Genomic DNA, 24,261 nt, shown 5'->3' on the forward strand with positions numbered 1-24,261 from the left:
CTTGTTTAAAATTTGTATTACCAAGTAGTTTTTTAAGCTTTGAACGTTTGAATAGCTATGGACAGCACACCTTTTCAAAGCGATGTGGGATCATTTGAGTTTTATAGTTTAAATCCTCATTTTTCTAGTTTAAACATAGCCAGCCTTGATCTAATTGGCAGTTATCAATGCTGTTCATACATGTGTTTGATTCTTTTTTACTTAATGAGAGACCTGGACAGACTACTAAAGAGTCCTGAAGACAGAACTAACCTGCCCGGTTAGCCGCAGTGTTCACTTTCTGTCGATGAGAATTCTTCCCAGAACATTAGCTTGCGGGGTAAATATCTGATGGGGTCTTACTGTTGCAGCATTGATGGCCTGGTTAAGGTGGGCACTCTGAAGAAACGACTCGATAAGTTTAATGAAGTAGTAAGTGCACTGAAAGATGGAAAGCCGGAGGTGAACAGACAGATCAAAGATCTTGAAATTTCTATTGATGCTTTGATGGCCAAAATTAAGGTGGGTGATTTTAATCCAGCTGACTTTAACTTTTTTATAATTTGCTGATCTTTGTAATTGGTTTTAAACTTGTATAGGAAAATAAGCTTATTTATTCAAGATGTGAAACATTAACAAGTAGATACATTAATTTTTTTCTCAATATTTGAAAAATTTTGTATTAAAAAGATAAGTAATCTTTATATGATTTTTATCTGTTGTTAGGCAAAATGTTCCCCCTCTAGAGAGTAACTAAAATACTAACCTTTGTTGTTAAGGTTTTACAGTCATGATTCACAGAGGGTTAATGTGAATTAATTTGTTTTATCCTTTCTACTTTCCAAAACCAATTTTTATTCTTTTGTATTTATTTTTCTTTCTGGTGGTGCTGGGGATTGAACAAAGTGCTGAGTATGGCAGGTAGATGCTGAGCAGAAAGAAAAATGCTAAATTATAAAATTAATGTGTCATTGTTGAAAGTGGCAAGAAAATCACCCAAAACTCTTTTCTAGCACCACATTAGGCATCCAGCTAGTATATGTTTGTATTTCCTTTATAATCATACTTTGTATGCATACATTTTTACATAGTTCTCTGTCATAATCATGCATGTCATTTTGTATCACTGCTGTTAGGATACATGATTTATTGTGGTTAATACATTACCTTCATAATTTACTTAGCTATTTTAAAAGTAGCAATACATTTTCTTCATTTTTTAAAATGAAAAAGTGGGGTTATTTTTGGTTTCATTTTCAATTGCTTGACTATTAATATGAAAATATTTCCTTATAATGCTTGTTATCATATTTCATCTTTTTCAGTTTCCCCAATTACATGTTAGTTAGGGTTCTATGGGCTTTTCTCAGGGAGCACTCAGAAGTCAACGCACTTAAATTAAACTTTTTGTAGTTCCTGTAGACAGGGTAAATATTAGAGATAGAAAGAAAAAAAATTACCAAGAAAAGGATGAAAATGCTATGAATCAAAATTTTAACCCAGGAAAATCATCCAACAGGTTTTGATGTAATTTCCTAACTGTTCCTTAGGTACTAATTAAATGCTATAAGTAAAGAAAACAAACTTTGACTAAATGAGATAGTCATTCCTTAAAAATAGTTTAAAGCTATGTTTATGTAACACCATTCACAGCATGCTACAGCTCTTGATGGCTTGTTTGATAAAACCTAGAGTAAAGTATTTATGTGTGGAGATGGTGTTCAAAGAATGTGTGACTAGCTGGACACGGTGGTGTGTAGGGTAATCCTAGTGTCGATGAGGTTCCTCAGCTCCATAGCCATTTCCAGGTTACCCTGGGCTATGTGAAACTGTTTAAAAAAAAAAACATATATACTAACATGGATTTGATGATCAGTTTTTCCAGCTCTTGATATGTATCTTAGAGTTTGTTTTAAATGTGAAACCCCACAAAACATTGAACTTATCATTGTGACCATTTTAAAGTGTACAGTTCAGTAGTGTTAAGCATGTCCATATTGCGCAGAGGACGGAACTGCTTAAGTACATGTTTGTCATTTGGCTTTTTAAGTCCACCATGATGACGAGGGAACAAATCCAGAAAGAGTATGACGCGCTGGTTAAAAGCTCAGAAGAGCTCCTCAGTGCGCTGCAGAAGAAGAAGCAGCAAGAGGAGGAGGCAGAGAGACTGAGGCGCATTCAAGAGGAGATGGAGAAAGAAAGGAAGAGGCGTGAAGAAGAGGAGAGGCGCCGGCACAAGGAGGAGGAGGAGAGGCGGATGTAAGGCGTTTGCGTGTTCTGACTGGAAGTCTCCAGGGTGATGGATGATGGCTGTCCTAATACTGTATTCCTACTCAGATCAGAGGATTATGAGTTTTTATTTATTTATATTTTTTTTGTGACAGGGATTCAACATGTAGCCCAGGCTGGTGTGGAACTCTCATCCTCCTGCTCTAGCCTTCTGAGTGTGTGGTATACTTACACACCAACATGCCTGGTACAAATTGAACAATTTTAGAGTGAGTTTGAAAAAAATTTAATGCTCATTTTATATAGTTGTATGAAACTGTTAACTACAGGTTGGATGTTCCTAACATGTAAATCTAAAAACTGAAAAAAAATCCAAAATCTGAAAAATTTTTATTACATTTATGTGTGTGTGTGTGTGTGTGTGTGTGTGTGTTTGTGTGTGTGTGACTTCTTTGCCATGGTGTGTATATAGAAGTCAGAGAGCAACTTGTGGGAATTGGTACTCTCCTTCATCATGTGGTTTCTTGGGATCAGTAGTATCAGTCTTGGTGGCAATTGCCTTTACCTTCTGAGCCATCCTGTTGGCCCTAAAGTCTGAGACTTTTTGAGTGAGTGGTAGCACAAACACTTAATTTAATACAATCTAGCTTTATTTTCTTCCTTGGCTTCTGTGGACAGGGTCTTTTAGCCCTGGCTGACCTACATTTTGCTATATAAATGCATATAAATATAAAATAAAATATATAAGTCTGGGTGTCCTCAAACTTGTGGCGACCCTCTTGCTACTGCCTCTCAGTGCTCTGTTTATGGGCATGAGCCACCCTGCCCAGAAAATTTTATTTTGTTTAAAACATATTAACCATACATATTAATGGGATTTGTTTGCTACTAACATACATGTGTAGTGTGCATTTGATGTACCCACACACTCCTTCTCTCTTCCTCCCTGTCTGTTACCTGGCAAGCATTCTGCAGCATCCCTGGAAATCACTACTCTACTTTCAGGTAGAGTTCTCTCTTTTCCTTAAGTTTCCCCATAAGAGAGAACACACGGTTCCTGTGTTTCCTGGCTTATTTCACTTAACATGATGTCCTCCACTTCTATCCATTTTGCTGTAGATGGCAGGATTTCATTCTTCATCCTCTGCTGTGCTCCTGGGCTAATTCTATATCCTAGTCACTGTGAATACATGCTTCTGTTAACAAAGGCATGCAGGTTGCCCTTTTGTATGCTAACTTCATTTCCTTGGGCTGTGAACTCATGGTTTCCAAGTTAATCTAGAAGTGCTTTGTGTTATGGAAGATGATTGTATTTGCTTTATTTAAGAACTGTTTAGGGGAGTTAAACTTTATGGTATTTGAACCAAGTTGATGATGCGTGTGGTCCGAGGCTGGCTTGGGTTCATCCTGCTCTCTGATGCTTGTTCACTTCTAGCCTGTCTGTCTTCTGAAGGATTTCTCATAGTTAAAATTTTGAAGAGTTCTCTCTCCCATTCTTAGGAAACTTGAGATGGAAGCGAAGAGAAAACAAGAGGAGGAGGAAAGGAAGAAGAGGGAAGACGATGAGAAACGGATCCAGGTATGTGCTCATTGGACTGTGTTTCTATGAAATAGAATCCACAAGTAACGAAAAGACCGAAGCAAACTGGCTTGCCAGAGTATCGATCACCGGTTTACCCCAGGGGCTAAAGGCTAATTCTGAAGGGAGTGTGAGGTGGGGCTTTGGTGCTAGGGAAGCGAATTCAAATCCAGCTTCGCCACTAACAGAAGTGGAGACATTATATATCACAATGAATTTCTCTTTGTAGAGTGGGGATAAATAATAGTGATATTAAGTGAGTTTTTACATGTTAAAGCTTATAGAACAATTCCTAGTTCAGTAAGCGTTAGTATTGTTACCGCATTGAGGGGAAATTCAGATAAGCATTCACTTAAATGTGACCTTGGGAACCAGAAAGCATTATGTTAAGTGAGGTAACTGAGGGTCAGGAAGACAAATACATGTGTCCAGGTGGGACTAAGTGTGGGTTCAGGCCAGTACACTAGAAAGGGGCCTTGAGACACAAGAAAGAGATGTTAAGGGATAGGGAAAGACAATAGAACAGAGTGGCAGAGAGAATACTGGGAGAGAGGGGGTGCAGGGGGAAAGAGGACAGAGAGATAAGGTAGGGATGGAGAAGTCAACCCCAATGAAATATGTATAAAAACCCCATATGGAAATCTCTTACTTCATAGTAACAAAGTTAATCACAGAAAAAGGGGGTATCAATTTGAGAGCAGAGGAGACATGGAAGGAGTTGGAAGGAGGGGGCATGGGAAGGTCTGGAGGGATGATAGGCAAGGGGGAAGTGATTCAATAATAATAATAATAATAATAATAATAATAATAAAGTATATTTTAAAAATTAAAAACTTGCTTAAAAATAACTTGAGTGTTTTGCAGTGTTATGTTGTAACTATAAATAATAATATGAATGAGTTAGTTTTAAGATAGTCCTCAACTCCCAGTTTGGTTTTTTGTTTGTTTGTTTTTCTTTTGGAGACAGGGTTTCTCTGTGCAGTCCTGGCTGTCCTGGAACTGCTCTGTATACAGAGATCCACTGGCCTCTCCTTCCTAAGTGCTGGGATTAAAGGCCGGTGACCCTACCACCTGGCCCTCCACTCCCAGTTTTCAAAGAGCCCTGTCTGAGAATGGTTGCTCAGGTGTCTCTTGTCTGGCTCTCATAGTATATGCTTGTAAGTGGAACAACCATCCTTCAGTCCTGCATCCTCCGCACATGTGTTGTTGTTAGCGGCCGATGCTCACGCGACACTGGGGATACTCGTGCTGTGGTCACAGCATGGCGGAGCCCTGCGGCTTCATTTGGCTTTGGGGAAGTGAAGCATTAATGATAACACGGGGCAGCGGTGGGTGGGGTGGGGAGGGCACCTTGTAAGAGTGAGAGACTTGTGTTTAAGCACTGTCTGTTAGTAGAGAATCTGGCCCGGGCCACTGAGCTCTCCTCTGTTTGAGGTAACAATTGTGAGGATGAAGAGCTCTTGCTAGGTGTGGCTTTCTGTGCTGCAGGCTGAGGTGGAGGCCCAGCTGGCCCGACAGCGGGAGGAGGAGTCCCAGCAGCAGGCCGTCCTGGCACAGGAGTGCAGGGACCGCGAGTTGGCCCTGCGCATCGCCCAGAACGAGTCTGAGCTCATCAGCGACGAGGCCCAGAGTGACCTGGCGCTCCGAAGGTACTGGGGCTCTGGGTCGACCCTGGCTGGGCTTGCCTGAGCTTCCTGCTTCTCATCTCTGTTTGAAGAGGGCTAGGAGAGAGTTGTAGGTTTTAGGTTTTGACATATTGGAAGTAAAAACATTTTAAAGTTAGTTGGGTACTTTTGTACTTAAATGAAACAATTGATTTTCCATTTAGTTATTGGACTGTTAAAACATAAAACCCCAGCTGTCATTTAATGGTTGTTCTATTAAGAACAAAACTCAGCTTTATTTCTGAAGTTGTTTAAGGCCATTGTGTACTGGGTAGAAGTTAGTTTCTAAATACTTGTTAAATACTGACATAGAAGTTAGAGACTATATTATAGTGCAGCTTAATACATATAAAGTCTTTGGTTTCCTAACACAAATTTGAAACAATATACCACATTCTTAACACTGCAGTGAGGTGCAGTTTACCCTCCCGTGCCTCAAAATAAGAACGATTCCTTTACAAGGAGGAAAGCCGATCTTACAGAATTATTTTAGTTCCTTAGATTCTGAATTATGTCTAGATACTATGGCGGACCAAGTTACAGAAAAGTTAATATTTCTCATTTAAGAACTTTAGAATATAGAAACAGTTATTTTGATTATTCGTTTAAAAAGGCAAAACAAATTTGTGAGGGGTATATGCTTTCTATATCCCGAGATGCGAATGGACATTGTAACCTTGGTTTTCAGACTTAGCTGGGGTATATTAAATTATAACCACTAGATGGCGCAATTTGCTTGTAAAAGGAAAGGCAGCGCCATTCAGGTGGATAGATTTTATATAGGGGCAAAAATGGTTTTCATTCATTTGTTATCACAAGTTTTTCCAGCCTGTGATTATTTGAGCAGCTCTGGAGTCTGAACTGTATATTAAAGTATACGACACTATAAATGAGATGGCTAGGACTGTACACACAAAAGTGACTGTAATGATTACTTAAATTATATATGTAATATATATGTATATACATGGCTTCTGCTGTACTAAACGTTTCTTAGTTACTTTTTCAGCTTAAGTTCCTGTCCAGCAACTTCTAAGTAAGATTTGTTTGCACACATGTAATATGTTTTCCAATATCATCTTAATCCTTTACACTTAAGATCCTTGATACAAACTGATAACTTGAAATCACATGAAATTATAGACACATCCAAATTTCTATTAACACCAAATCTCACAGCATATGAATGTCTGAATTTTCCAATCTTAATATATTTGCTCTTTAATTTTTTACTAATTCCATTAATTTAGTATTTCACAATCCTTCCAATGACTATTTTAAAAACACATTAAAGTCTTAATGATCTTATGTAGATTAAATATAATTTGTAGTTTTAAATCAAAGAGTAATTAAAACACAAATTTACCTAATCCAGATTTTTACAGTTCAGAGCTGGTGGTGATATTAACCAAAACATATTCTTTTCACAGAACTAATGGAGCAAGACCCCAAATGACACCGTATGTCATATCTCTTCGTCTCTTTAAAGATTGGGTTTATTTTTTGAGAAGTAGTTCCTTCCTTGGAGTAAATTTTAAATTGCTTCCTTTTATCAAAAGACAATGAAATATTTTTTTTTTCTCTACTTTTTCTTGCCTAAGGGAAGTGTTTGGTGCTCAGCCATAATAGCTTGTGAATTTTTTTCTGCTCTTGTTTCAACTTTAATACCAACTTGTTTTATGTGTTGTAAATTCACTCTAACATCTTTATAGCAGGTGTGGAAGAGTAAGAATAAGTAAAATAGTTTTCAGTGTATGTGGTGATTAGTGCTACTAATACCTGAAGTGGGTCTCCATCAGAGGTTTGTAGGTAACACTTCTTTCATTGTAAGTTTCCTCACAGAGAGAGGCTCTTAATAACACTGGAAAATAGCAGAACATACTGTACACGTTTAAGGATGTTTATACAACCTGAATTTTAACAGGGTTAAGCCAGTTCTCGACTGTATCAGACTGCAGCATCAAGAGCAGGTGTTTCATAAACAACATGGACTGTGTCAACAGCTCCCCTGAAGACACATGGGAAGGAGAAAGGACAGCCATTCACAGTGAAATGTTAATTATGGTGCTTGCATAGTTGCTATAGAAGACATGACCGATGATCAGATGTTTCTTCTTACGTAGAGAATCCCCCTGAATACTATAGCTAGAAATGGAAACTGATAGGAGACTGTCTCATGAGCTCCAATGCTACAGCATCACGGACATTCCTCTCCAGACTTTCAAACAAAACTAGGCATAATCTCTTCTCAGTTATACAATGTTTGCATCTGCATAAAAACTGTGTATTAAAAAATAAAAATTGTGCATAGAAACTATGCAGAAATGTTATTAACATCGAAAACAATTTGCATGTAAAATGTATTTTTGTGCGTATGCTTCACTTTTATGTGTCCAGCATACATGTTGATCTTATGTGGGTCAGAGGACAGTTCCTGTGCAGGACACTTAAGTTCCTGACCCAACATCTCAACAGGCACCAGGACTGCAAACTTGCAGCATTGTTATTACATAAGCACCAACCAGAAATTCAGAATACATGCTGAGTGGCCACTGTTTACTCTCCCTCCATTAGAACAACTACTTTACAGTTGTCATGTGAGCTTGTTAAGTCAACACTGTAATTAATGTCTAAGGTGAAACTGCAAGCATTTGCAGGTAGCTCAGCACAGCCAGAAGGCGAAAGTACCTAGAAGCCAGGGCCAGTCTGGCTCAGCGAATCGCCTGCAGTTGGTGTAGAACCTGGTGTAAAGTTGATGAGGATCAGGGAGAAAAGTGACTTGGTAGAAGTTGTCTCTTGGAGACATTTCTGTATGATCAACAGACCGATCATGTGATAAGAGCTTTGAAAAGTGATTTGAGCCGGGCGGTGGTGGCGCACGCCTTTAATCCCAGCACTTGGGAGGCAGAGGCAGGCGGATCTCTGTGAGTTCGAGGCCAGCCTGGGCTACCAAGTGAGTTCCAGGAAAGGCGCAAAGCTACACAGAGAAACCCTGTCTCGAAAAACCAAAAAAAAAAAAAAAAAAAAAAAAAAAAAAAAGAAAAGTGATTTGACTTCTTGGAAACCTGCTATGAATAAACAAACAGATGGAAGGCACTTTAGGGGAAAGAGATGGTAAAAACAGACAGAAGTTTTGAGGCAGAAAGAACAAGAGAATTACAAATATTTAAAAAACTATACTTTTAGAAAGTTACAAAATTATGAAAAACTGATAGTTTTAGGAGAGATGGATGGTATATTGCTGAAAAGATAATTTTATTAGATTATATGTGCATAGTTTATTTCGTGGGTTTCCTCTTTGCTGGTCAGCTTCTGCAAGTTTAGTGTCTCCTACTGTGCTTGCTTGGACAACTCTCCACCAATACCACACACACACACACACACACACACACACACACACACACACACACACACTGAATGCAAACCCTTGCCCCCTAAGCAGAGTTCCAGCTCTTTGCAGGCATCTAGGAAACTGTACCCACAGCCAATTCATCCATCTTTTTAACTTGTGATTTTTATTTTTATTTTTTTTTTACTGAAGTGCTTGTGGTTGCTAGAGTTGGACGAATAGAACATATATGAAAACAGTTAATTGTGAAGGGGAAAAAAGCAAAGGACAGGGATGAAATGAAATCAAGAAAGTGTTGATTTCTTGAGCCCGATGAAACTGTCACTCTGCTTCACAGAATTAAGCAAATGCTGAGAAAAGTGACAGTCTCCTGAGTAATTAAAGAAATAGCAGCTTTTTCTTTTAGATGTACTTATCCTTGCAAGGTCAGACTGCATCAGGTATTTCATTTAACAAGTGCTTGTATTGATTTTCTTCTTTCCTTTTTTAAATATACACTCTGATTTGGAACTGAAGATCTCTAGACTGTTATTCGAACCTATCAGCTTGGTTTACCCCCATGAAGCTTTGTCTAACTAACAAAAATGCACTAAGCATCTTTGGTGCAAAAATCCTTGTACAGCATCTACATCCTGCCAAGTTTTCTGCATGCATTTAGAGTATGCTATTTATATTCTGCACATAAAAAATACCACCGAAGCATGGCCCTCATGAAATTTTATCTGGAGGTTTTTGCACAGTGATGGAGATGTGTTCAAATAATTTTAAACCCAAAGATCTTGGCATGTTTTATGGGTAGAATTATGGGAAAATGTGTCATTAATAGATACCTTGCAAAGTAAAGTGAATAGTTACAGTATTGATAATATTAAAAATGAAGTATATTTTCATATATTTTGAGCAATTTATGTGATGTGCCTTATGTATAATTGTGTTATATTATCATTTTTTTTTTCTTATAGGGAACAAATGGCCAAAGAAATGTCAGAAATTTTGAGTAGGTTAGTGCAGTGTGTTTACAGAAATAAATACTTACTACAAAAATCATGTTTTTAATTTCCTTTTGATTATTTGGACTAGAACCTGTTGTATGAAATATGCCATGTAACATTTCTGTATGAGAAATAACATCCTAACACAGAGAGAAGCAACATTCTTCTAACCCATGTTTTTCACTGAGGACACAGTTGGCATTTGGGATGGGGCAAGTCTTCACGGGGGCTGGGTTGTGCTCTCAGTCTCACCCCATGGCATGAGTACTTTGGAACCCGCCCTGGGGATGGGAGTGCTGTAGTTTGGGAGCCACATGGGCTAGCCGAGGGGGATGTAAGTGTGTCTCTTAAACACGAATACCAGTTTAAAATCCACTGGTGCAAAGTGAATTTCCAAATAAAATAACTATAATTTTTTTTTTTTTGCGGGGGAGTTTGAGCCTAGCCTTTAATGGCTGTGCTAATTTCTCCAGCCTTAGTTTATAGTTTATAAAAGTAGATTTGAATGAACACTATTCAGTCAACTTTAAATTTTCAAGATTAATTAAAGTGCTAAGTTAGTAGATCTTAAAAGTCAAGTAAATTCTATTACTATTTTAATGTTTGTGTGATTGTCTTTATGATAAGGATAATCAGTAGATTATACTTTTATTTTATGATTTTAATAATACAGAGATGGGGAGGAGAGCATTTTCATGCTTAAGTTCATTTACTACTTCTAACTCCAAATGTGTTTTTAGCAGGTTTAGTAATATGAATGAAAAGCTAATAATATTACATTTTATGCGATAATAATTTGAATTCAGTATTTTTTTCAGAATGTATCAAAGCACAATACACACATGTACACACACATATGTATATACTAGTCTCTTCTATATATTTGACTATCAAACTATATATTATATAAGTTGACTTTATTTTCAAAACAAAACAGAAAAACATAATAATTTTCAGTTACTGTCCTAGAAAACATTCTTAAAAGAGTAAGAGGAAAAAGTGATTTTTTTCTTTTAGCCACTTTATTGGATGGCAGCTTAGAGATGTAGAAAAGATTTTCATAAGCATTAAAAAATAAAGCACTGGTAAGAATAATAGTTCTTGCAGACACGAGCTGGCTCTTTAAACAGTTTTTACTGTGTACTCATTGTACACATATGCGTTCCATAAGGACATTTTCATACAACTATCTATTGAGCATATTTCTGCCATATCCCACCCACTCTTATTTTGCCTGTCCCTCCTGTTAGTCCCTTTGTCCCCTAGACAGTTAAATGTCTACTTCCATTTCATAGATACATACATGATTTTATTTATCTGTATAAAACTCAGAAATCAAAAATAAGAGAAAATGTGATATTTATCTTTCTGAGACCGACAATTCATTAATGTGATTCTTTCCAGTCACATACATTTTCCTGCAAATCCTGACATAATTTGGTTCTATTGTTGGAGGCCTAGGTTTTCTCTGGAGCTCACACTTGACTCTTAGGGCTTAGGGTTAGGAATGAAAAGCTATACGCAAAATTGCCAGTTATACAACTTGGTAGAAATGCAGATTCTGCAGTAAAACAGATGTCAACCATAAAATGAAGGAAGTTATACTAGGACCTGTTATTCGTCGGTCGCTCCTACATATGTGATGGTCACTGTGTCAAAGAGTTTTAAGTATGTAGCAAGAAATATGCCATTTTATCCCCCAAAATATACACATAGGCCTTTAAAAGAGGCAAAGGTATCTTACTTCATTTTAAGTTTAATAGTAAAAGTGTAATTTCTATCACCTCAGGAAAAGGTGATATCTTTTAATTTTTTTTATTTTGTTGAAAATAGATTTTTTTTTTTTCAAATAATGTATCCTGATTTACAGTTCTCCCTTTCTCTACTCTTCCCGGTTCCTCCCCACCTCCTCTCTCACTGGATCCTTTCTGTCTCTCATTAGAAAACAGATAGGTTCCTAGGGGATCATAATAAAATAAAATATAATGCGATAAAACAAGCACATCCAATAGGACAAAACAAATAAGCAGAAGGGAAAGAGCTCAAGAAAAGACACAAAAAGGATGTTGTATTTTCAAAGATGGTTTTCCAATAACGTCAGTCACTCAGTGTCTCTATCTCGGCCAGTTTGCTGCGACGGCTATTCTTTCAAAATGTAAAATGGCGAGAGATGAGCACATGCTCTCAGGAAGCTTGCCTTCATTGTCCTTTTTAAGAGGGAGGTTTTCCAGGTAGAAGATGGTAAGGGTGGGGTGGGGCTTACTTGTGTGATACCCAAGAGGTGGGATTTTAGCTCCTCAGTGTTTATTTACCATAACATCTGTGTTCCTTCTTTTCATGTTTTGAAATCTGATGTGTTTAACCTCTTTCTTGGTTACATTGAGCTTACAATAAATCATGAAGCTTGATTCTGAGTGCCTGCTCCTTAGTCAGTATATTTCTTGTTTAAATATGTAAAATTTATGATTACAGAGGTCCTGCTGTACAAGCTACCAAGGCAGCTGCTGGTACCAAGAAACATGATCTTAGTAAATGGAAATATGCAGAACTACGTGATACTATCAATACTTCTTGTGGTGAGTGCAGGGAGAAGATGAAGAGGAGGGGTCTGTAACAATGCCAGTAAGATAAATCCCTAGACTGGAGCATGTGCATGTGCATACGTGTGTGTATGTGTGTGTGCGTGTGTACAAAGTACCTATGCCAGCATATTTGTTATTCTTTGTTCCCTTGAAAATGAAGACATAATTTAGTCACAAAATCAAAAGAAAGATATGTATTCTAGTTTCCTTCCTGTTGCTGTGATAAAATACCCTGACAAAAAGGAAGTCAGGGGAGAAAGGGTTTATTGTTGCTCGTAATTCCAGGTTACAGTCCATCAGAGTGCAGGACAAGGAGGCTAAAACAGCTGGTATCACACGCACCATCACACCCACCGTCAGGAGCAGAAAGAATAAATGCGCACGCTGTACTTGTCTGGCTTGTTCACTGTTACACAGTCCTGGTGCAAACCTAGGGGATGCTGCTGACCATGATGGGCTGCACCTTCTCTCAGCAGTTAACACAGTCAGGACAGTCTCCCACAGACATGTCCACAGACAGACTAGCCTGATCTAGACTGTGTCTCTTTGAGACTCTTTTCCCAGGGGATTCTAAATTATCTCAGGTGGACAATTTAAACTAGCCACCTCAGCATGATTATTGAATTAAATGCATTTGCCCATTTCTTACCTAGGTCACAGAAAAGGAACAAATAAAAATTATGACTTGGGCTATATTGGTGACTGGTTCTTCTAATGCTAATCATAATGGTTAAATAGTTGGCTATCTGGATCTTTTCTATGAAACCAGGGTAATAAATAACAATGTAACCATTCCTTTTTTATCTTGCTTCCCCCCACCCCCCGAGAAGAACAGTTTATATGAGAGACTATTCAGAGCCTCACACAGTTAGAGTCTTGTTTAAACCACAGTGTTTAAGGTCAGGACACTGACTAGTGATGGGGAGCTCTTGCTATGTTCCTGTCCTCTGAGAACAGCATCTTATAAATGTGAAAATGTGGTGCATTTAACTCTTGCTTGTATTTGAGCACATTTATTCCTTTTAAAAACCTTTCTGATTCTATTTCTTCATATAAAAATACCTATTTAGTTTAGAGGTGAACAAATGATATAGGATAGTAATAATATGTAATTAATAGTCTGTAACTGTGAAAGATTGTGAAATGTTCACTTTTTGCTCACTTTTTATCTTGCACTGTAAACTAAAAACCTGTTATATATACCTGTTTATGGCTATGGAATAATTATGTCAGATGAATCATTTAGGATGTTAATTTTTCTTTCTATGTAATCAATAGACATTGAGCTCCTGGCAGCGTGCAGAGAAGAATTTCACAGGAGACTGAAAGTGTATCATGCTTGGAAATCCAAGAACAAGAAGAGAAATACTGAAACAGAGCAGCGTGCTCCCAAGTCTGTTACTGATTATGGTAAAAACAAATCTGTACTTTTCAATGTTCCAAGTATATTATATATAAATGCATGTAGCTATACAGGATTTTTTTGAGTAAAATAGTCAACATAAATTTCTCATATTGTGATTTAGTGAACATGATACAACCATGATGACCTGTCTTATAAGAAGTTATACAATTCTAAGTACATAGTTCCACACATAAACACGTACGCACACACATCAGTATTATGTGTGGAGGGCTGGTGATATGCTGAGACAAGTGTTTGCCTGGCATGTGCTGTTCTCAACATAGCAAAAAGTCTAAACAAACAAAATGCTTACATGTGAATATGTCAAGGTTACTATTTACTATGATCAGTTTATTCTGGATGCCCATGAGCTTACATATGAAAATTAGCATTTTTATATTGTTAACCAGGGTCTCATTTTGAAATTTAATCTAGCTCAGTTTTTAGAGTAGTTCTTCAAATAACTAAATATACTTATATTTTTAATATAGAGATATACATCCCTTCTGGTGCCTTCATGGGATAATGGCCTAGTAAGGAAAGAATTGGTTCTTGTTCTCCATTACCATGCTGTCTTATTTAAAAAAAGGTTCACTGAAAATTTGATTTTATAATACTGTGAGTTTTGCCCAGATGCAGGAAACCACGTGTTCACTTGAGCCAGAAAGTGGGCAGTGCAGGCTCACCAGAGCATGGCAGACTGTCACGATGGCTCAGATGACCTGCAATATGAGCTACATCTTCAGTTTTTAAAAAGGTTTATTTTTGTCTTGTGTATGGGTGTTTTCCCTGGATGTATGTGTGTGCACCACAGGTGTGCAGGCCAGAAGAAGGTCTTGGATCCTCTGGAACTGGAGTTACAGATGGTTCTTAGTTGCTGTGTGGGCTGGGCATTGAACCTGGGGTCTGCTCAGAGAGCAGCCCGTGCTCTTAATCACTGAGATATCTCTTCAGCCCCAGTTTTTTAAAATTTAGAACAGTAACTGGAATTTCATTTGTCACCTTGATACTTTTATACCATCATAATTTTTCTTAATTCAGATTAGCATCAAAGTTAACACTTGACCGTGCGGGTAGCAATGTATTGAGCTTGAGTTCTTGGGTGTCGTTTTAAATTCTCACTGCTTTCTAGGGAAATAAATGTGATATTTAATCAAAATCAGTTAAGTGGTAGGACCTCAGTGCTTCTCAGTTGTAGCAGAGAGTTGTTGAGGTCATTATTGTTGATAAGGGAGACAGTGCTGGTGACTCTTCAGGGTCTGTTTTCAGCAAATTTTAATAGGATGAGGGCGTGGGGATCATCTAGAGCTGAGATATGGTCAGCTTTGAAAGGTTGAATGACCAGTGAGTTCAAAACTCTCCTTCAATGTTTTCTCTGTATTGGAAATGACAGTATGGCTTTATGACCTGTTCATGGTTTATGTATTAAGGTTTTGCCACAAATCATGTTTGTTTTGTATATAACCCCCTCCCCCTCCACACACACAAGAAAAGCAATGGGCTCTTCCTTTAGCTCTACTGTTCTTCGCTGTAAACATTTTATGATCACCTTTACCTTGACAGATTCTCACTGTCTTGTGAAATGCACACATCTGAGTAAGGAAACCACAAATGAAGGGGGTTTTGAATCGAACTTTGCTACTTTTATTTTTAACCTACTCTTGTCCCCAAATGGAGCAAATAACATCTTGCTGCTGTAAGTACAATATTAGGTCAGGAAAATTTCTTAAGAGTCCTATCCAGGAGTAAAAGCAAGCAAGAATTTTACACACCTACAACCAGTATATTAGCATTCAGAAAGTTTTTAGAACAAAAATCTACTTCTGCCTGTAAAGCATGTATCATCTTTTCTCTGTGTATTTTTCTCGTATAAAATTCAGTCTGACATGGGAAGGAATGTTCCCGAAAGGAGGGGTGAGAGGTGTCAGGGTTAGGGTCATAGGTCAATGAAGAAGAGTCTGTGCTGTGTAGGCTTTGTATTTAGATGTATTGAAATTCATTTGAAAATGTGAAATGAGGACACTTTGTAATTCACAAAAACAAAACTTGGTGTCCTTGAGCATAAGAGTAATATATTGATAAACTTTGGTAAGTTTTACAGCAATGAATAAGGAGCATTTGTCCCCTTTCCTGGACTGACTGATAATGCTCATCTCATTTACCACACAAAGAGATTTTCATAAATAATTTTGGACAGTGGCAAATCACCTAGTGAGTATTTAAATTGCTTCAAACCATGATTTTTGAAAATCATTTAATCCAAGTTTCTATAATAAAATACATAAGTTTAAGATTTAAGTAGTTTGAAGAAATTAGAATATATTGACTGTCTGAAAACAGCACTGTTCGTTATTATTAGTTAGGGTTTCAAGTCCTAAAATTATAAATGAAGTAAAAATTTTAAATTTCTGTACTCTTCACCTGTGCCTCAAACAGAATTTCATAAACTATAATTAATTATTTATGTTGCCTCCCTCCCTCCCTCTCCTCATTTCTTTCTTTCTTCTATGCTTTCTAAAGTGATTTTTAAAAATCAGAGCACCATGTATGTGTAGACCAGTCTTTGAGTTCTTTGCTACTGATAGAATATTTGCATGTTGGTCACCACCTCAATTGATGGGACAGATTTACAAATTAGAAAAATGCTCATTCAACAGCTTTGGCATTGTCATCCTTTCCTCAACATACAATATTTGTTCACAGATTTTGCGCCATTTTTGAACAATTCACGTAAGTCAATGGGTGGTAACTCATGAACTAACTGGAAGAGGGGTTAACATCCTCTATAGAGCACTAACTTTCTGCCAAGCACCGTTTTGCTGCGTTGTAAGTGGAGTTGTAGTATATTAAAGACACCTGCCTACATTACGATCTATCTTAACTTGAGATATGATACATTTTCTCAGATCAATCCAAAACATGTGTGCAGAGCAATGATTGACTGAATGATGGTATCCTCTGCCCAATTTCATGCATTTAAAACTGGGTGTGTATACCACTTACTGTAGCAAAATGCTGTCTTCACTTCCTAGCTGACCTTCTAGAAGAAAGACTAACTCTTAGGTGCTGGTTGCAGATGCTGCGCTGTGATGGTACCTGTGTTTCTGTCCAGGGAGATTTGAGTTCTTTGTAGTAATATGTACAATTTACTAATGACTCCTACAGGAAGAGGGAGATAACTTCCTGTGATGCACATTTCCTTCCATACTTTAGAGACTTTGGACCACCTTTACCTATAGTAAGGTCCTAGAGTTGAGCAGTTATATTCATTTGCCAGCCTGTTGGGCCTGATTTTTCTAAGTGCTTCTTACAATTTATATTTTTGTTTTATTGTTTGAAGCATTGATTGTCTCACTGTTAGCTATCTCAGACTGGCCTCAGCCTTCCAAGCGCCAGGGCTTATTTCTTTCCCTCCGACTTTTAAAGTGGGCATGGTTGGAGGAAAGCAAACTGTTGAAAAGATTGGTGGCAAGATTTTAATGTCTGGTGTTTTTAACTTAACCAAAGTTCCTCGCTCTTTTCAGTAAAATTTAAGTCTCTTTTTACTAGAAAAGGCTATCAAAAAGTTTAGTTTTTTTAATTTTACTCAGCGTATTAACTTCAGGAGGCAGTTATCTTAGAAAATAAATTAGTGAATAGAGACTGTCAATGTCCTAGTAAATTTCCAATCACTCATTTACTACCCAGAAGGGTTGGTGTTTTCAAATTATTTATTATTTAATTTTTGAGGTGTGTGTGTGTGGGGGTCTACTTCGGTAGCCCTGGTTGGCCTAAAGCCAGTGTTTCTAAACTTCAAGTGTGATCACTGAGTTGCCAAGAACAATGGACAGACCAGAAAGAGAACACAAACCCATCTTGATTTCTGTGCTGAAGGCCATGCGGGTCCTAATGTCTCTAACAAAACTGGCCCCTCATTCTTTCACAGGCACGTGTGGCCTTCTTATGTGCTTTTTTGCTTTTTCTGATTTGCAAATAAATAAATCTAACTTTCCATAAGCTGTTGCTGTTTCTTGGGGGCAAAAACTAGAGCAGGAGTGTTTTCATCCTCTTGGTGTTTTTGCAAGTTCTCAGAAAAGCCATGTGACTGTGCGTGATTTTTATGTGTTGTCTACTCTTTCCTGGATGCTCTTTGGTTTTCATACTGAGGTTCTTAGGACTGTAGTAAATCGTTGTCTACTTTCAAAGCTAAGATATAAAGCACGTAAACAGCCTCGCCTGAGTTATGCTGCCCAGAATGTGAAGCCATTGCTCTAGGAAAGTGTTTACATTTGCACACTAAATAAAAGCCCAGTCATTCAGTGCTGAATTGAGCAAGGCTTAGACCTAGTTAAAAAGGAAGAAGTTTTTCTTTCTATTGGCAAGGAAACCCATATAGGATTCACATTCCACTTATTTCAGTGGGTTTTCTGCAAGAGAAATCTCATTTCAAAGTGAAATTTTTGAGGAAAGGGTCATACTTACTGCTATAGATAGAGTTTTTTTGGGGGCAGGTTTATCTAAATACTGTTATCTGTGCTATCTTGGCCTTTAAAAAACCCAAAGTAAGTAAAAAAGAAAAATTTTGAATGGATTTTTCTTTTTGAGGAAGATATAATTAAGTGAACAATCTTTCTAATTTTAAAATTGCTATTTACTTAGTTTTAAGTAGTCAAATATAAGTTATTCTTCAACTTTAACTTGAAATCCTGTAGGAAAAATAATACTAGACTGCTTGCCTGGTATGTGAATTAATTTGGGGTTACTGATAAGTCATTTGTGGGAATCCGGTAAGGGCTTTGTTGCCTCTGGTGGCGGTAGCGGTGGTGGTTGGCGGCGGCGGCAGCGAGGGCGGCGGCGGCACCTGTGTGTGTGTGTGTGTGTGTGTGTGTGTGTGTGTGTGTGTACCATACTTTTGTGTGTGCACAATGCGTTAGCATGTGTAGTGTGCATGTACACAATGATTGAGTGTGTATACCAAGTATGCACAATGCTTGAATATGTGTATGTATGCCACGTGTGTATATAATGTGTAAATGTGTACATGTACCATGCGTGTGCACAATACTTGAGTGTGTGTACTATGCATGTGCCCATGCCTGACTATGTATGTATATATACATGTGTGCACAATAACTGAGTATGTGTGTGTGCACTGTGCATATGCACAGTGCTTGGGCATGTATATGAATACATGCACATTCATAGTGCCAAGAAACATCTTTTGGCAAAGACAATTCTAAGAAATCCTACTCTGAATCTGATTCATTAATAGGCAGCTAATACTGACATTTTAAATTTCCTTGTAGGAATCTCTGTTCTCCCCTCCCCGCTTTAAAATTCTTGGTGTATTTTAGGAATGATGTCTGTTTTCTTTTCCCACGGGCGGCTGGTGTAACATTGCCTGTTCTGTGTAATAGCTCAGCAGAACCCTGCAGCTCAGCTCCCTGCCAGGCAGCAGGAGATTGAGATGAACCGACAGCAGCGTTTCTTCCGAATCCCGTTCATCCGCCCGGCTGACCAGTACAAAGACCCTCAGAACAAGAAAAAGGGCTGGTGGTATGCCCATTTCGACGGACCGTGGATTGCTCGGCAGATGGAACTCCACCCTGACAAGTCACCCATCCTTCTTGTAGCTGGTGTGTATAATTCACAGAAAAAAAAGATCAAACAAAAAGGGATGATAAAGCCTTGGATGAAACATTCTGATATATAATGTAATAAGTCAGTCACTGGGTTTCAGAGTTGAATGACAGAGCTTTGCAGTTCAATTGCAGTTCTGGTTGACGGAAGATTAACTGACTGATTTACAAAGCAAAATTGGTTTTATGCCTGTTTAGAAGAACATAAAAATATGTTCTAAGAACTTGTCATTGGTGTTTAATTCTGTCTCTAGTTTTATACTGGCTTTTTCATATTAACCCTGATGACTTCTTTGATCAATGGTGGGGGTTTATAAATTTTGAGAACCCTTAGTAGGGGCAAATTTAAGTGATTTCTGGAGAACTTAATAAGATTTCCATCTTAGAGAAATAGTTATAGGCTCTCAAATCTGTGAGAATTGTTAGGTGTTCCAGGAATAGCACTCATAAAAATGCTGTGCAAAGAGATGGTAATTTTGTGATGTCTCCTGTCTGCAGGCAAGGATGACATGGAGATGTGTGAGTTGAATCTCGAGGAGACGGGTCTGACTCGGAAGCGTGGCGCTGAGATCTTGCCCAGACAGTTTGAAGAGATCTGGGAGCGCTGTGGAGGCATCCAGTACCTCCAGAGTGCCATCGAGAGCAGGCAGGCCCGGCCCACCTATGCCACGGCCATGCTGCAGAACCTGCTCAAGTAGACGGCAGGCTCCCAGCCTTGCCCTGGCCGCACAGGCAGTGAGGTGATCAGAAGGCTCACCATATCCTTGCTCCCCGTAGAACGCCTTATGCAAAGTGAACAGGATTTTATTAATCATGGAGTTTGTTAATTTGTTCAAGGTTAATTAAGGTTGAGGTAGTGGATTCAGGACCAAAAAAGAGAATAGCCCTGATCCCAGCGGTGACTCTGGCTGTCCTCCTGCCTTCTGCACGGGGACAGCGTCCATACTTCTCAATCTCTGCACACTGACGACCTTAAGTCCGTGGTGATTATTGTCAAGGATGAGCCTTTTTTTAAATTTCAAAATATTTAATTTTTTAAAAAGGATGACACAGTGCCTTTATAACTGGGGTAATGAAATCTTAGCTTAATTTTGTGCAAGAATTAAGGTACTTAAAATGATTAAGGCACAGAAGTTTTGGATCTAAAAGTTGCATTTTGTCTGCTTTCTCAGAAATCCATGGACATGGATTTACCTCTTCCTGCAGTGTGCTTAGCCTGAGTGAAGCCCAAGTTCTAGATTCTGGAAAGAGCCTTAATGTATAGAATGCATTACATGCAGAAGAGGTGCTGGGCATATGCAGCATCGACGTAGGGCGCTTTTCGCCAAGCTCTGTGTTCCTCTTGGAATCTCCTAATTCATGGTTGAGTCAAAGCAATGCAGATCATTTGAATGACTGGAAGTTCTGATACAGCGTTGTTTCATCTTGGAAGGGGGTACAGGGTGAGGTGGTGCTGTGACCTTACCGGACCAAATTCAGATCCTGTCCCCACCCCCTGTAATCAACTGTAATTTTTCAGTTCAAACCTTGTCTAAGTTATTTCCTGTGATTTAAGCTGGTGTACTGCTTCAGACTTTTCTCGTCCCTGTCCCTTTTCTGGGCATCTGTTTTGGTCTTTGAAATGTGGTAATTGTAGGGCTGTTTTGTAAACTTGGTAACTCAGAAGCCCTTGTACCGAGGCAGGGCTTGTTTCATGCTGCAGGCGGTTTTTAAAACACTCCTTCTGTGTGCTGTTGGTCCTGATCAGATGTCAGCAGCTGGAGCTGATATTTATGACTTTAATATTAGGAACTTAGAGACAAAACTACATCAAGGAGTTATGGTGACGCCCAAAGGAGTCTTTGTTTGTATTTTAGAATAAAAGTAGAAAGTAAAATTATTCTTTACACTCCCTTTGTTTTTAAATACCCTAACCTTTGAAATTTCAGGGGGTTTTTTTCTTTAGAAAGATACCTCAGTTAGGAAATATCTACCAGCTGATGAGATTAATGTGTAGCAGCTGCAGATTCTGTTGACACATGCTCCTCTCAAAATGTCTTAGTACTGAAGTACTTATTTATTATGATACTGTGGAAATGATTGTTCTGTGTTAAGGAAGTTAAATGGCCCTACCTACACTATTAATTGAAAATGTGAATGGGGTTTTCTTCTGGAGCTTGTCTTATTGCTTAGACTCATACAGCATTCGGTCATTGGGTGATTGGTGGCAGAAGGTGTAGTTCCTGAAATAAACAACCTATTTTTTCTCTTTCATCTCTCCCCTGTGATTGGTGTCTTTATTTGTGCAGGATAGCAAATAAACTTTATTTTCTAATCATCAATGAGTAGTATAGTCTTTGAAAAAAATCTGGGGGCCTAATTGATTGTTAGTGACTTATCAGCTCAGCACTATTTTCTGAAGCACTTTTATGTGTCTTCTGGATCCGTAAATTAGCACTAGATGAAAAATTAATCAAAAAGTGGAAATTATTATGACAGAATTTAAAAATTTAAAAAAATGTATAGGAAATATAGGACAGCAAAACATTGTTGAAAGGTTTTTTTTGTGTGTGTGTGTGTGTGTGGATTTTGACTTTGGTAATTCTACAGTTAACTGTCAAACCGTTTTCTTCCTAATGATGTCACCCAGCTGTCCTACAATTTTTCTGTTTCAAGTGGTCTCCTGAGTTAATTTTGCCAAGCAGGAGAACTGCCCTAATTCAGGCAGGCCTTGAGCCTTCTACATGTCATAGCATAGCACTCAGATCCTTCCAGACAAACTTCAGGACATCATTTTTGGGGACACAGCAGAAACGATGTTCTACGAGACGCTGATCCAGCTTCTCTTCCAGGTTTTGTAGGTTCAGATCCACAAAGGCTGTGCAAGAACTGGGGGTACCCAAGTCAGTTAACTCCTATTTCAATCAACCACTTAAAACGATAACTTTAGACCCATATGCTACACATGAAGAAATAATTCCTCTAGTGCTTTTCAGTTCCAGTTTCTTCCAGAGTGTGTACATTTTCATAGAATGTGGAACCATGCCGGCAAGTGTTCCCCTGTTGGATTCACTTGTGACACAGTGTCTGAGGCCAGCAGCACAGATGAGATGTGTTAGGAGGGAGCTGTGCTCTCAGCGAGAACAGGGAGTTTCTAGAGGCCCGGTGTGTTCAAAAGCTGCAGCCCCTCACTGTCTGGAGTCAACACCCGTACAGGACTATGCAAAGAATTGAAATGACTGCGAGCAGCCTGCCCTAAAGGGTCCTGGTGAGACAGGGTCTCACTCTGGCCTGGACAAATGTCTTCACAGGCCAGGGAACCCTCTTGTTTCACAAGCAACCAAGGAAACAGCCTAAGGCAAAGCTAGGAGACGTTTGTGAGATTTAGAGGACAAAGCACAGGCAAAATAATAGTAAGAACAGCTACTTATTACAGATGATCTTTATTATTTGGGTTGCTTTTTCTATTCTGGGGATTGAACCCAGGGCTTCACACAGGGTAGACTCTGTCATGGAGACACCTCCCTGGCCTTTAGCTGGATAATTTTGGAAGATAGTTTTACTCACAGGTTATTAATATGGTTCTCAGGGGATTCAAATATGTAGACCTTTGGTTTCTTAAAATAGCTTTAAGATACTTGGATCAGCAGAATATTTATTGAACTAATCAGTCAGTTAATACTAAATTAATGAATGATAGTCTTACTTCCTTACATGGAAAAAAAAGTTGTAGAAAGACAGGGAGGTCATACAATTTGCTACTTGTCCATGAAAAAAATATATAAATGCCTTTCCTCCAGCTGTGTAGCAAAAAGAGTGAAAACAATGTTTTGTTGGTGTAGCCAATCCCGGGAGACTTAGAAATGATTGTTCCTATATTTCCCTGTTTATCTTTAACATTGGTAAAGGAGTATTGAGTTTTAATTTCTCCCAGAAGATACACTAACAGCGGGGGAGGCAAGGGCAGAGGACATTTAACAATGAGGATAAGGATGAGGTGTGGGACACTGACAACCGTAAGGGTAGTCATGGAGGAGAAGGAAAATTGTGCATCCCCTGAAGACCGCACGTCAATTGGGAAACACTGAGACAAGCCCTCCTGGGTCCTTGCTGAGTTGTAGGATGCATTTGGTACAACTCATGGACAGACATTAAGGCTAGTGAGCTTGGGTGTCAAGTCACCTGGTGTGGAGAGCTTAGCAGGTAAAAATGGTGTAACTGAACTGGAGGTGCCCAGGAAAGACCGTGGCATCCTGGACACGAACCTCGTGGGAGGGTAGGTAGAGGCTGCCCATGTCAGTGCCTCATCTTTTGACTACTTGTCAAACCAGTGTCTTTTTTCTCCAGCACTAACCTATGTATGAAGTAACTTTGATTCTTGGAAGTTTCCCAGGAGATAATTAGGGAAATTTAATGCACATTGAAAACTGCATAATCTTTAATCTTAATTTTCATAAAGAAACTCAACTTCAAGCTACAAACAGGTTTATTAAGTGACCACTTTTCTTTTCACTTCTGGAAATTTGTCTATTTGTAATTGTTAATTTTTCTTCATGAAAAGCGTGTATCTAATACTTTCTTAAAATATCAATGTACCAGAAACTCAAATAAATGCCTTATATGTAGAACACCTGTGTGTGTCGTATCCTTTTTAATACAGGGTGTGAAATGTCCCACTATTGGTAAATCTCAGGCATGGTGTCTTGGGGATAGAGCCCCTGCTAGGTGGCTACATGGAGAGTCAGGCATTCCAGGAGATAGGCAGGGCTGTGTGTGGGCTACTAAACCCATTTGAAACTGGAGGCAAACCAGCCTTGGATGTCTCACCCCAGACTCTGACGAATCTGTGAGAAGAGAACGTTTATAAAACCTGGTGACCCAGAGA

At 38.5% G+C, this 24,261-nt stretch overlaps 1 protein-coding gene across 10 annotated transcripts in view; it reads left to right on the top strand.

Annotated features, from left to right (window-relative positions):
• Myo6 (myosin VI) overlaps positions 1 to 21,718 on the top strand; it is a 142,855-nt gene extending 121,137 nt beyond the window's left edge. For 2 of the 10 annotated variants that reach the window (XM_037207800.1, XM_037207801.1), the window contains 12 exons: positions 351 to 501; positions 2,030 to 2,238; positions 3,709 to 3,787; positions 5,276 to 5,436; positions 6,449 to 6,487; positions 6,882 to 6,911; positions 9,763 to 9,801; positions 12,265 to 12,368; positions 13,653 to 13,784; positions 16,483 to 16,509; positions 19,176 to 19,394; positions 19,896 to 21,718. In XM_037207800.1, coding sequence (XP_037063695.1) covers positions 351 to 501; positions 2,030 to 2,238; positions 3,709 to 3,787; positions 5,276 to 5,436; positions 6,449 to 6,487; positions 6,882 to 6,911; positions 9,763 to 9,801; positions 12,265 to 12,368; positions 13,653 to 13,784; positions 16,483 to 16,509; positions 19,176 to 19,394; positions 19,896 to 20,095 — 1,390 coding nt within the window. In that variant the 3' untranslated portion in view covers positions 20,096 to 21,718. The remainder of the gene's footprint in view (positions 1 to 350; positions 502 to 2,029; positions 2,239 to 3,708; positions 3,788 to 5,275; positions 5,437 to 6,448; positions 6,488 to 6,881; positions 6,912 to 9,762; positions 9,802 to 12,264; positions 12,369 to 13,652; positions 13,785 to 16,482; positions 16,510 to 19,175; positions 19,395 to 19,895) is intronic. The other 8 variants (XM_028879837.2, XM_028879838.2, XM_037207802.1 and 5 more) reach the window with 7 other exon arrangements.
• The last annotated feature ends 2,543 nt before the right edge of the window (positions 21,719 to 24,261 follow it).

Source organism: Peromyscus leucopus, chromosome 7 (genome assembly GCF_004664715.2).
Source record: "Peromyscus leucopus breed LL Stock chromosome 7, UCI_PerLeu_2.1, whole genome shotgun sequence".
Classification (NCBI taxonomy): Eukaryota; Metazoa; Chordata; class Mammalia; order Rodentia; family Cricetidae; genus Peromyscus; species Peromyscus leucopus.